The sequence below is a fragment of the Agelaius phoeniceus genome, chromosome 1, assembly GCF_051311805.1.
Source record: "Agelaius phoeniceus isolate bAgePho1 chromosome 1, bAgePho1.hap1, whole genome shotgun sequence".
NCBI classification, from domain to species: Eukaryota; Metazoa; Chordata; class Aves; order Passeriformes; family Icteridae; genus Agelaius; species Agelaius phoeniceus.
The window spans coordinates 53,065,837-53,079,365 of NC_135265.1; the positions used below are offsets into that span (position 1 = coordinate 53,065,837).

Consider the following 13,529-nt stretch of genomic DNA (forward strand, 5'->3'; position numbering starts at 1 on the left):
ATGGATCACTCCTCCATGGGGCGCAGTCCTTCAAGCACAAGCTGCTCCAGTGTGGGCTCCTCTCTCCTCAGGGGTTACAACCTCCTTCCAGTAGGTCACAGCCTCATCTTAGTCATCTACTTGCTTTGGCATGCTCCTTGAGTCTTCTTCATGGGCTGCAGGTGGATCTCTACATCCCCATGGTCCTCCATGGGCTGCAGGGGTGCAGCTGCCTCACTATGATCTGCACTATAGCCTGCAGAGGAATCTCAGCTCCAGTTCCTGGAGCACCTCCTCTCTTCTCCTTCTTTACTGATCCTGGTGTCAGCAGAGTTGTTCCTCTCACATGTTCTCATTCCAGTCTTCTCTGGACACAATTACAGCTGCACAATAACTTGTTTTCCTTTTCTTCCTAAATCTGTTATTACAGAGGCATTACCACTATTTCTAATTCAAGGCCCAGCCTTGACCAGTGGCACATCAGCCTTTGGAGTCACCAGGGATTGGCTTTGCCAGACATGAAGGAAGCTTCCAGCAGTTTCTCACAGAAGTCTGTAGCCTCCCACTACCAAGGCTGGGCTACACAAACCCAATACAGTTTGCCAAGTGTTGAGGCCTGAGTCATGCGTTTTCTTCTTTTTTTGGAAATTGAGACTCCACCATTGGGCTTCAGTCTGATAATTTTTCCCACAATCCCATTGAAATGTCATCCAAATAGTGGCCCAGTGCCTTCACACTGCATAAGCTAGGACCCTTGACTGACATGTTTTTATTGCCAAAATACCTGTTCACATTTGAGTTACTGGATCAGAGGCACCAAAGAAGGGAGTAGGATACACTTAGAAAGAAAAGTAAGTGAAACTCTCTCTTTTTCATGTGTTCATTTCAGGTATTGCCCTCTTATATCTGCAACTATACCGCGTCACAAAAAACCAGAGCCACTTGCAGCGATCTCTCGATTACGTGAAGAGAATCCTTCGCAATCTGAATGGCAGAAGAGTTACTTTCCTCTGTGGTGATGCTGGGCCATTGGCAGTGGGTGCGGTGGTTTACCACAAGCTGAAAAACAGCAGTGAGTCTCAAGATTGTGTTGCCAAGTAAGTGGTTGATGGTGGGAAATGTCATGCCCTATCATTTGTAGAGAGCATTGGTTCAGTAACTTTGCAAGTGAAATTTTAGAGGACAGGCTTAAAGAATGGACACTTTCTCTCCTGATAAGTTTTCATTACAGGAATACAAAATAGGCTTTATCTTTATTAAAGCTGGCTTGCACTTGATTCATATTTAGTCGTTTATCTTGAGTCCTCTATCGCTGTTAGGACAGGATGTCCTGGGCATATCTGTAGTGCACACATGTTCTGATTTTGTCACATTGAAGTGACATTTAACAAAAGCCACGCTCTTGTCATCAGCAATATGTAGTGCTTGTGCAGTATGTGATGCTTTCTGTAAAGAGTGGGTCTTAGTTGTAGATTCATTACAAAACATGTGCACTGGATCTGGATGCAGGCAGACAGAAACACGATGTATCGGATTGATACGTAACAAAAATTTAATATATCAAAGAGGAAGTATTTGCAGGAGCAGATTTGTAAAGGCAAAGAATTTAATTAGGTCAGAGCATATGAAGGTGGCCTGAAAAAATTCCAGCCCTTTTTCAAAGTAATCTAAATGGAACAAATGTCTCAAGAAATCCCATTTAGATGTAGCTTCATTAGAGAGCTGACTGCCTTTGCCGGTACAGAGTTGATTGCTATCCCAGCAAGAGCTGGAAGTCCTGGAACCCTGTGGGGTTTGCATTCAGCACCATAGTCCATCTGATAGCTGTCCAGCAGCACACCTCAGGCTGGCAGAATTTGCAAAGAGGCTTATGTCCTCATCTCCATTCTAGTTTATGTTTGGAAATGTAATTGGTCTCTTTCTATTCTAGAATCCTAGTGTGATTAACCTCTGCTGCTGTTCCTGAATGAATATTTCAGTTTTGAAGGGAGTGTTAGGTTTGGGGTTTTTTGCTTTTACAACTGGCAGTCAGCTTGGGCATGTCATTTTGAATGCAGCTCAGAAAGCAGCATTGCTTGCTGTACGGCAAAAAGCATGAGTATAGCAAAATGAGATTAGCAGTAAATCTTTTAGTGTTGCCTCTCCTTGGAAAGTAATTTCTATGAGGAGTAGTGAAAAGGAGTTTAGTTTGATTATTTGTTTATGTTATAACTTTTTTGTTTACAAATATATACATGACACCAGCCTAGTGGTACATTATAGATGTCAAAATGTAATCTGTGATTTCACTTGTAACCTTTTACCTTGTCCAGTTGTATGAGTTCAACAATAAAACTTAATAGTGGATAATTTAGAGGAAAATAATTTAATTCTAAACCCAAAGCATAGTTCTGAGAAAAGAGATATAAAACTGGGTTTTTTTAGTAGCTTTTCCCTAGTATTAAACAGGGACAGCGTAAACACATGATTGAGGTCAGTGGTTTTGCTATGGCATGATATTAATGCTAACTCTTCTCCTGAGAAATAATAGCTGGAGGAATCTGGGAATTGAATTTGGTCTTAATCCAGATTGTTGTTACCCCTCCCCCAATTTAAAATGGGATCATCACTATGGTTTCATCTAAATATCAATTTAATCAAAAAAGATAGGAAGAGATAGGGAGGGAGTGGCCATAAAACAGATCTCTGATCCACCTCGGTGCTAATACAGACTGGTAGAGTATTAGCAGAGAGTCATTCTGGAGAAAATGAGGATTACCATAGCCAGCGCTTCTTGTTTCTTGTTTTTTCACTGCTAAAGGCAAGCAAAACACTTGTGCATTGTAGCAGTGTCCTTTTCAAAACTGAGGTGCTAAATGTTTGAGACAATGTGTTTTCTTAGGAGAGGGCATGACAAGTGCTGGTATTGGGGTTTTTTGCATGTTTGTTTTTTTCCGTCTCAAACATGTACAATTTAGTGTTCCTCACTTTGGTGAAATTCCCAGAGGTTCCAGGAGGTTTCTGTCTTTGCTGGAGTAGCTCTCTGGGCTTCTCCATCTCCTGCCCTGCATCTGTTTCTGTCTGCACAGAATCCTGGCAGCTGTGCTGATACTGGCCTGGCTCTGGCTCAGTTTCCCATCTCCAAGATGGCAGGTGTGCAGAACTCCTGCCTGTAAACCCAGCAGCCAGCTGGACTGGGAGTGGTTGAAGGGGGTTGGTGGGGCTTCACCATTTGTTCTGCTTCTGGTTGGATGGATGGGCTTGTGCAATGCAGTGTGGTCTTTACAGAAGATCCTCTCTCCCCACCTTCCTTGTCTGATGCAGGTTGTTGCAACTCCAGAGGACAGTCATCAGCACGGATTCTGAACTTCCAGATGAGCTGCTCTATGGCAGAGCAGGTTACCTGTATGCCTTGCTGTACCTGAACACTGAAATCGGTCCAGACACTGTCCCACAGTCTGTTATCAAAGAGGTAGGACACTTTTCTCTCTCCAGCATCACAGTATCACTGAGGTTGAACTGGGATCACTCTCATACATATTTCAAGCAATTTAAGAGAGGGATGCTGGAGAGAAGAGGGGCCTAGAGCTGGAAACCCAATTTCATCTCATTCAGTCTCTTCCCCCTTTCCCTGCCGCCCAGCTGGGGCTGGGACAGGCCAGTGTCGGTGGGTCTGTGTCCAGCCAAGGAAATAAGTCAATATGTAACTAGTTTTGACTACTTGAGACATTGTTACCAAAAAAACCTCTTAAAACAGAAGTGTGGAAGTATTTTTAGTTAAAAGAAAGGAATTTTAGCATGGGGAGCATGCATGACTGTTTTGCAGATACCAGAACCAGAGAAGCCAGGGCTGGAAAAAAAGTAATAAGAAATATTGATAGATTAAATTTTAACTCTTAAAATATAATTGAGTTCATCATTAAGGAAAATACCTTTTCTCCCTCAGCACTCAAATCCAAATGAATTGAATATTGTTGTCCTATCACTGTATTGTGGCTTATTGTTTGTTGTGAGTTTAGTCATGCAGAAGCAAAATCCTCTGAATTGAAGTAAGCAACTCAGGTGACCAGGGAGTGTTCTTTTTCTTAGGTAATAGATGCTATTATTGAGTCGGGGAAGAACTTCTCCAAGGAGGAGCGGAAGACAGACCGCTGTCCTCTGCTGTACCAGTGGCACAGGAAGCAGTATGTTGGAGCAGCCCATGGAGTGGCTGGCATCTATTACATGCTCATGCAGGTAAGAGTGTCTTCTCTTGGCTGGGGTGAAGTAGCAGGGATTTTTTGATCAGAGGGATCTTATCTTCAGCTTTCATGCACGTGCAGTGTTGAGCTGGATCAGGGTCTCACAATTTGGAGTTAGACTGCAGCACAGAACTGTGCTGAGGTGCTGCCTAAGGGTTTGATAGCAGAAGAAAACTGTGACTAGGGTAGGATCACATTAGAATGAATTAACTCTTGAGCTGTGGTTCAGAGCGCCAGCTTTTCAGGATCTGATTTCTTGTCCTCAGCAAAGACAATGAAGTGCTTTCTCTCATCTTCATACTTCTTCTGGTACCTGCAGTTAGAACAGCTAAAAATTCACTTACTCACTATCCATCACTCTTCAATTTTTTGCTATTTTTAAATTATTGCACTGCTGATGCCTCCTGTCCTCCATGCCCTTCTTCTCTTCTGTAGTGATTTTTTTTTTCCCCCCCACTGTCTTGGTGCTTTTGGAAGACTATCCTTAATCCCATATTTGTCTTCAGTATGCTTTTAATATTTAGATGTTTTTCTTCTTCCTTAGCTCCCCTATTTCTCACACAAAAGTCTGATGTACTTTTGTGTATTTATGACCTCTGCTTTCCTCTTTTTGTTTTCCTTAGTGAGATTCCTCTCTTCTGTAAACCTCCTCTTTCTCATACTTAAATCAGTTCCCCTGCCCTGAGATTTGCAATAGGATTATGATTATTTTTGTTCTACAGTCTGGGAAAAGAGCCTTAAGATTCATTATAGAAGATTGCCACAGAGCTACAAAACTTTATTGCACCTGTTTCTGGTTTTTGAAGATGCTGCTGCCAGTCTGCACATCTCTGTAAATATCAATTTCCTTGCCAGCTCATGCAGAATGAGTTTTCTTCAGGCAAATGGAAGGACTGTACATCCTCACAGTCTGCAGCTGTGTACCTGTGTTCACTGCAGAAGTGATTGAGCTGGTATTTGGTGCTGCCACTGCTCAGCCATTCCTTGCTTAGAAAAAATGCTGTGTCTCAGATTACCTTACACCATTTCCACCAGCAGTTCTGGTTAAACCAGCTGACTTTGCTATAGAAGTAGCTACTGCTCTGCTCCCTGGGGTGTGTCTTAACCTTACTATACCCATTTTCTGCAGTGACCATCCCACTGGGGCCTAAGGCTGCTCTGATTTACCCTGCTCCTATCTTTACCTACTGCTTTCTTCAACAAGGTTGTCCACCCCCTTCTGCTTCTTTCAGCTTTCTGGCTTCTCTTTTTCTTTCCCTGGTAGTCCTAGATTTTCAGAGAAACATCTAGTCTTCTAAAGAAGGCTCTTTAAAGGCTCCATGCTTCATTTACTATTTAAGATTGATAGCAGAAATCATTGCACATTGCTTTTTGGTTTGAGCAGAAGCTACTCTGTCTACATCATGTTAAAATCCTAGTTATTTTTCCTTTACATCTAATTGCTGCTTTTAAGAATTACCAGAAACCCATTGTTTATGCAGAATTAGATTACCATATTTTCACTGTATGTTAAATATTGTGAGTCATGCCAAGTTGAGTCATCCACTGCAGAAGAAGATGGCATATCAGAGTCCCATACTTTCCTCATCCCTCCCACGCCAAATGGGGTGAATTTTGCTGTATTTTCATCAAAGAATTCAAGAGATGGTTTGTTGAGTGGTTATTTGATAACAAAAAAAAAGGCATTGAACATTGCACCTGAGATGTGAAGGTTACTGAGGGTAATTCCTGTACAACACCTATATCATACAATCATAGAATATGCTGAGTTGGAAAGGACAAATCAAGATCATCAAGTCCAACTCCTGGCCCTGCACAGAACGCCCCAAAAATCATACCATGTTCCCAGAGTTTTGTCCAAACACTTCTTAAACTGGAGAAAACAGGTAGTGCTGGAGTTATTTACAGGCTGCTAGAAGAATAAGAGTTTAGCCATGTTAAATAACTCATCCAGGAGGAAGGGGGGGAATTCTGAAGTGCTAGCTAGGAAGTCTCTACTCTAAGATCCTTTCACTAACCCTGAAACAAAAGTGTCTGTTTGCACACCATTGCTCTTGCCCAGAAAGTCAGGACACACACCTGTACGTTACTCTTTAGCTGTTTGAAGTGAGTGCTGGGAGCCTCAGCAGCTTGGGCAAGAAACTCACTTGTACTCAAATCTTCTTGGAAGCACAAGGTAAGGAGGTTTGTAAAGAGCCCTGCTCTTCTTTACCTCCTAAGGATTTCTGAGCTGGCCTGGCCTTGCCTTGCACAGCTCACGACTGAAGGCATTTATTGCTGGTGCCCGTCCTCTTTGCCTTCTTCTGCAGGATTGCCTTGTGAAATCAAGAGCCCCAACACAAACATTCCTGTGAAGCCTCCCTACCACACAGGGAGGATTCTGAGTGAGAGCTGAGTAGCTTTGGGGTGTTTTTCATGACAAGCTGCTCTGTATTCAGTTGTACTTCTGATGAACAGCAGGAACAGTCTGCTTGAGGGACCCGGTGGATAGAAGTCTGGCAGAGGTCTTCTGGCTGAGGGGAAATAGAGGCTTCTCCTTTTTTCAGGTTACTCAAAATACAACTATTTTGAAAGTTTGCATTAATTTGGCTGCCAGACTTTGAATTCTAGGAGTGTGCTCACCTGTTGAATACAAATGTGCTGGAGCTGGTGGGAAACAGTGGAATTTTATGACATTGAATCAGTAATAAAGACAAGTTATTTCAAAAAATAAGGTCAGTTATTAGGCTGTTGTAGGCTCCAGTGCCTGTGGCTGTTCCCACAGCTTGCAGAAATTCCAGAAATCATATAGATTGTGTCAAAATAGAGAGCTCTGCTGTTACAATGGTGGAAAATGGACTGGTAGTGGAGGGAATGCCAACCAAGACCAACTGCAGACACCACAGTTACTTGGCTTCTAAACCTTTACTTACAAGGAACATGCAGGATGATGGATCCATTTGACAAGGATGTAAATTAAACAAAAAAAAATTAGAAAGGAAATTCCTAAGAGCAACTGGAGGATGATTTTGTAGTACAAAGATGTTTAGGTATTTGGTGAGGTAGCTATTGCTTCTGAAATTGGAAATGCAGATTTATAGCCCATAGCTTCAGGGAGCTTTGTTTATGATGGAAAACTTCAGCCTTCATAAATCTCTTGCCAGGTATGCTGCTATATACACTTTCCTTCATTTGTTGGGAAATAGTTATTTTTAAAACAAAATGTGTAACCCAATATATTGGAAGTCTGTATTATGAGCACCATGTGTACAAAACTGTCTTTCTTCTGTGAGTGTTCTCCCTATTTTAAGTTACAAAGAGAGGTCTGGGAGTCGTACTCAGTTCTTCCATAATCTTTCTGTGTCACCTCCATTAAGACAGGTAACAACTTGGTGCCCCAATTTCTTTGTCTCTGCAATGACTGTAAAAATGCTCTTAGCAAGGGTGTAATAAGCTGGCATTAATTAAATCTGTAGGATGTGATTCACAGTATTTGGATCAGGGGCACTTATGTAGGATACTTGAAAACAGATTGTAGAATTAAGTGTTGATACACAATTTGTTACTACTTCTGTTAATGTATTTAGTGATGTTTATTTTAATGTTTTCCTCAGCCAATTGCAAATGTGGACCAGGAGACCCTGACAGAGCTGGTGAAGCCAAGCATTGACTACGTGCGTCATAAAAAATTCCGATCTGGGAATTACCCATCGTCGCTGAGCAATGAGACTGACAGGCTGGTTCACTGGTGCCATGGTGCCCCTGGAGTCATCCACATGCTCATGCAGGCTTATAAGGTAAATCATTCTGTGTTCATAGATTTCACAGAATATTCTGGGTTGGAGGGGACCTACAATGATCATCGAGCCCAGCCCTTAAATCTGTGGTCCGAGCAGGGATCAAACCCACAGCCTTGGTGTAATTAGCACCAAGCTCTCAGATATTTGTATGTATATATACACATATGTATGTATATATACCTCTGTCTTTACAGAGAGACTTATATGCAGGCCTGTTTGTTTGCAAGACTTTATATAGTATCTTTCTAGATGTAGGCTTTTGAACAAGAACCCCAAGCAAGACACCTAAGAATCTCAGAATACATACATTGGTATGTTTTAAAGAGAAAATAAGTGGGTAAAATTTCTTCTCAGGGCACTAGCAGTTACTAAGCTTTCTTGGAAAAGAGACGTATATTTAAAGAGTTTGGCATCAGAGTCCTGGGTGTGAGAACTTTGACCTAAATTCTTTGAATCTTCATCCTCAGAGTTTTAACAATTATGTTGGTTTTCAAAAATACAGGTTCATGTGCCTTGCCAAAGAATGTTTTCCATAAATTACTCCTTTATTAAGATATAACTCTCAAGAACTTAATGTCAGAGCTAAAATCCCAGGCCCCTTCCAGGGCATAAATAAAACTGCTGAGCTACCACAAGCCTGCTGTTTGCCCTTCTCCATTCTTAGCTAGGTTTGCTACCTGACTTTTTGTGTGCTTCTGATTTGCGTGACATTTGAAAGTATGCCATTTAATTAAATTTATGCAAATCGATTCTTGCTTTTGACAGCCCTCCTTGACAGATTCCCTGGTTGGCATCTGGGTGGGCTGATGAAAAGCAGGCTTGGTTTATGGAATAATTACTTATGCTGCTACCTGAAATGTGAACTTTAAATTTCTTACAGCATTGCTGCATGTAACAGCAGTTGCAGTTGCTTTTTCTTTGGACTGTGGCAGGAGATTGACTTAACAATTCTCTCCTTCTTTGTCAATGTGATGCTTTCCCCAGCACAAAATGTTTTGCAAGAGATGAGAGGGATAGGACCAAGTTCTGATTAGCAGTCTCCTTTTTGGCCTCTTTCTGTGTTTAAAGTGATGAAACATATGTTTTTCTATTATTCTTTATATTCTTCTTTTTGAAGCACTGAAAGAAAAAAGTTGGCAGGTGTTTTGCTGGCTATGCTTTCATACCAGGCACAGGACTTGTGATAACAGACAGCAGTGTTTGTCCTGGAAATCAAGTGCTGTTGCCAGGCCTTAATTCAAAATGTTACGGCTAAGCAGCTGGCAAACCCTGTTCAGAGAGAGGCACTTCCTGTATCAAGCTTGTGTATTTAAGAATCTTGCATGTTAGTTGCTGCTGTTATCTTACTAAATAGTTTGGCAGGGGATACCAGCTCCAAAGGACTAGATCTACAGTAGTGCATCAGGTTTGTTTTGTTGGGGTTATTTAGGCTGGGGTTTTTGTTGTTGTTGGTTTGGGGTTTTGTTTGTTGATCTGTAAAGTGACTTAGGCAAAGGTGAGCAGCAAAGTGGCTTTATAAAGGTGGAATTCTGGTGTTAATCAGCTAAATTCCTTGCTTTTGTTTGCTTCTTTCTGTATGAGCCCTCTATGTTTAAAATGTATATCAGTTGCAGTAAACTTTGCAAAAGTGTTCCTTTGCTCAAACTGCTTCTGAGTATATACTATACAAATATACAAGTACTCTTAAAGGAAATGTGGGATTCCTGCATGTATTTGTGGCAGAGAAAAGAGTCCTGTGCTATGCAAAATTCTTGTGCATTTTTGGCATGGAATTGAAGGCAGACAGTGAGCAACCAGGAAGAATTAGTCATGAAGACCAGACCAGCAATTTAGGACCAGATTTGATATCCATTATTCTGTTTTACGTTTCTTGGAGGCAGCATCACATACAGAAGTATTTTCAAATTCTGGTTTGGGAATAGAAAATGAAGAAAAAAGGACCACATAGCCTTCAAATAGATTGTAGGTTTTGGAACCAAAGGCCTTGAACTTGAGCTTTTTCTTTGGGAGTCCTGATTTTGAAAACAAAAACCAGAAAAGTTTTTTCTTTTACCCTGCAGGAAAAGGAGAAACAACCTACTAAGAAAAGAAAGAGAAGTATATTAAAAATAGATTATTAAAATCTAAAATAAATTTTATATGGAAAAGCCCTACACAAACAGCAAAACATCTGTCAGGAACAGCTTCCTTTTGTTTTCATTAATACTTCAATTGATGTGTGTTTATTCTCTGTTTTTATTCCACAGACTTTTAAAGAGGATAAATACCTGAAAGATGCTATGGATTGCAGTGATGTCATCTGGCAGAGAGGTTTATTGAGAAAAGGTTATGGGATCTGCCATGGTACTGCTGGCAATGGCTACTCCTTCTTGTCTCTCTATAACCTAACTCAGGACAGAAAGTACCTCTACCGAGCTTGCAAGGTGAGCTCTGCAGCATGCCAGCAAAATCACTGCTCCCTTTCACATCCCAGTGCCTGTACAAACTGGGCTGGGGGTGGGCTGATGTGCACTGGGGCTGGCTGGGACACTGGGTGGGGTAACAGGGCCCATCACTCGCTCCACTCCACTCACTTTGGCTGGACGACTTTAACTGTGTATGTGGGGCAGGCACTGTCTTAATAAGCAGAGTGAAACAGACAAATTATTTGTTAGAGGGGAGGGACTAAATGTATTCAGAAGACAATAAGAGCCTGAAAATTAGCCTGCCTGAACAATAACAGACTGATATTATGTGATGCTAATTATTCCACTGAGAGTTTCACTATCCTCCTCAGGTCCTCAAGCTGTTTGTATTTGTATTTTGTAATTATTTGTTTTCAGACTAGTGCCTGTTTGGGGCTTTTAGAGCTCTGAATTGCAGTTATTAAATTGCTCACTTAGAGTTTTTTTATTAATACAAATTGTGGAGAAAAACACATTCAGAATTTCTTCACTGGAATTGTCCAAGTTCTGCTCTCAGCTCCTGACTGTGCTAGCACTTCCTGAAGGAGAAGGCTTTCTCTGCCTGTTTTCTTACCTAGTAAGACCTTGGTTTGGTTTGTTGGATTTTTTTTTTCTGGTTTAATTCACTGACATGAGCTTTCTTTCATATTGTGTACACAGATTTTTAGGTGAAGCCTTTTACACAGTATTGAAATTTTACACAAATGAAATTTGACGAGTTGCTTCCTAGGTGCTTTTTAGTGAATATTGGCCATATGTAAAGTTACTGTATTCATCTCTGCAGTCAGCCTGTCCTCTCTCAGCAGAGCTTTAAAAATCTGCTGCTTGTCTCACATTTACCAAAGCATCATGCTGTGAGGACACCTGTAGACATACCTGCATCCTAGAGATTGAAATAAAACCCTAGTACTCCCACAGCAAATGTGTGACTTTGTTACACATGGAGTCACCCACTGCTGATGTGTGAGCCACAGCACCCTGCAGGCCTTGCTGGCAGCATGGCTGTCAGCTCTCCCTATCATCCTCCATGCTAGCACACCTTCTGCAGCTCTGGGTAGCATTGGCAGCTCCTGGTGGTGCTGCATTTCTGGCCCAAGAGAGCCCAGGTGTTTGTCCACACCTATCTAGAGAAAAGGTAACATGTCTGTCTCAAAGCCGGAAAAGGCAGAGACTCTGATACGTACCTGAAATCCCTTTAAGAAGGAGGTTGTAGTGCAGTGGCCAAAGACTGTTTGCTGGAGCTGCCCACCATAGTCAGGCAGTGGATTTGCAGCCTCTCTGCCACTCAGCATCTCCAGCATCCCCTTGGGGATGCTAAGTGGGAGAGTGGGGAGACAACAGGCAGAGTAAGGGGAAACATGCAGAGGAATTTGCTTGTCTGGCATTCTTGAAATATTTTCTTTCTGAGCCAGAATGTGCAGGGAAGCAAACATGCAGTTATGTTGGTACCTAGAGGCATGTAACTGAGAGAATGAGATGGCTGCCCTCCCAGGAGTGCTTCTTCACACCGAAAACATTAAGCCCAGGGGAAGGAGTCTTTCCTGGAATACCTGCCTCATGAAGCTGTTTCACAAATGAACCACAAGAACTTGAATAGAGGGAGACCCCTGCTTTGTCCTTCACATTTTATCCTCACAGCTTTTCTCTCAAATTGTCAGGAGCTGAGGGACTTTTAGCTGGCCTGTGTGTAAGAGGCAACAGGGGCTGTGGCATCCTGGGCTGCAGGCAACAGAGCATTGAGCCCTGTGCTGTTCAGCCTTGTGACTGCCACTGTTGGTGGCAAGCATGCCAGTCTGTGTGACAAATAATGTCAGATGTCTTCCTAAGATACTGTTTCTTCTCCCTCTTCTCCCCCACCAGTTAAACAAAGATCCTGTGGCTTACTGGATCCCAGTTGTGCTGAAGTTATGTACTTGCAAATGATGGTTGTGTTTCAGTAGCCTAAGGTGCATTTTTTAAATTTCTGTTGCAGTTCCCAGGCTGGAAGTAATAATCAAGGCTAGTGTGCAATCAGATGTGGATGTTGCAAGAATTGATTGTAGCTTAGAAACATGCCATAAACATGTTTGGTCCTCACATTTAAGACAGGATTACATGGGAGAATTAAACCATAGTTTGGAGATCTATACCCAGAGGGTGCCCAGAAATGTTTAATCAGTTCTTAATAACAGTGTGAATCACAGTGTTTGTGGTTTTTTCCTTGTGTTTCCAGAAGACACACACATATGCACATACCTCTATCAAGAGAAGATCATCATCCTCCACTAAATATTTAAACAGAACAGAGTGGGGAGGGGAGGGAGAGAGGAGATAGCACCCCTTTCCTTCTAATGAACAGACTGATGGCTCTGGTATCATGTTTGGACCCCATAGAGCCCCAGCTCTAGGGCAGGGGCACCCTCTATTTAGGCTGATGTGTTTGATAGTAGGTAGGCCAAACTGCAGGGGGAGCAGGGAGGGACCTTTCAGTTGTTTGCTTTGCAGGATTCTGTGCATGTATTTTGAACAAGCAGTGGTTTGCATCCAAGCACAGAAATGCCAGAGGAACTTGTGCCCCCCTGATGCTCTGGGGAGCCATAAAGGAGAAGTAACTGGTTGTTACTGAATTGATCCAGATGTAGTTCATAAGCCATGTGTGTCTAATGTAGCCACTGCAGCAGTGCTGATCAAATGTGAGAAAGACACTTAACTGTTAACTCTTTTTAATGGTAATCCATCTCTTGCAACAAAACATTGATGACCATAATTGTCTAACTGTATTTATAATGATTTTTCATAAGGCTTGGGGAGAGCAAATAAATGAAACTAATTAATGACAGTTGAAGATTGAATACTCTAACTTGGTGCACAGAAATGAAAGAAAACCAAAATGCAATTAACAGCTATAAGTCTTCAGTTTGTGGATAAATTAAGCACCAAGAGAGATAAGAGACTGATACAATATTAGTAAATTTTGACCAAGTATATCTGTTCTTACAGCATGTTTCCTTGGCATGTAGCAGGGTTGATTTACAAAAAGCAGATGTCTACCCCACCATTAAGTTGTTATGAAACTGAAACTCATTCTATGCAAATACATATTTTAAAACTTGATTGCAGGCCTTGTC

The 13,529-nt window shown here is 41.8% G+C and overlaps 1 protein-coding gene across 1 annotated transcript in view; it reads left to right on the forward strand.

Annotated features, from left to right (window-relative positions):
- Positions 1–13,529, forward strand: part of LANCL2 (LanC like glutathione S-transferase 2) — a 33,040-nt gene that overhangs the window by 14,463 nt on the left and 5,048 nt on the right. The window contains exons 3-7 of the mRNA XM_054642798.2: positions 869–1,076; positions 3,283–3,430; positions 4,048–4,194; positions 7,793–7,975; positions 10,225–10,401. Of these exons, the coding sequence (XP_054498773.1) occupies positions 869–1,076; positions 3,283–3,430; positions 4,048–4,194; positions 7,793–7,975; positions 10,225–10,401 (863 nt within the window). The remainder of the gene's footprint in view (positions 1–868; positions 1,077–3,282; positions 3,431–4,047; positions 4,195–7,792; positions 7,976–10,224; positions 10,402–13,529) is intronic.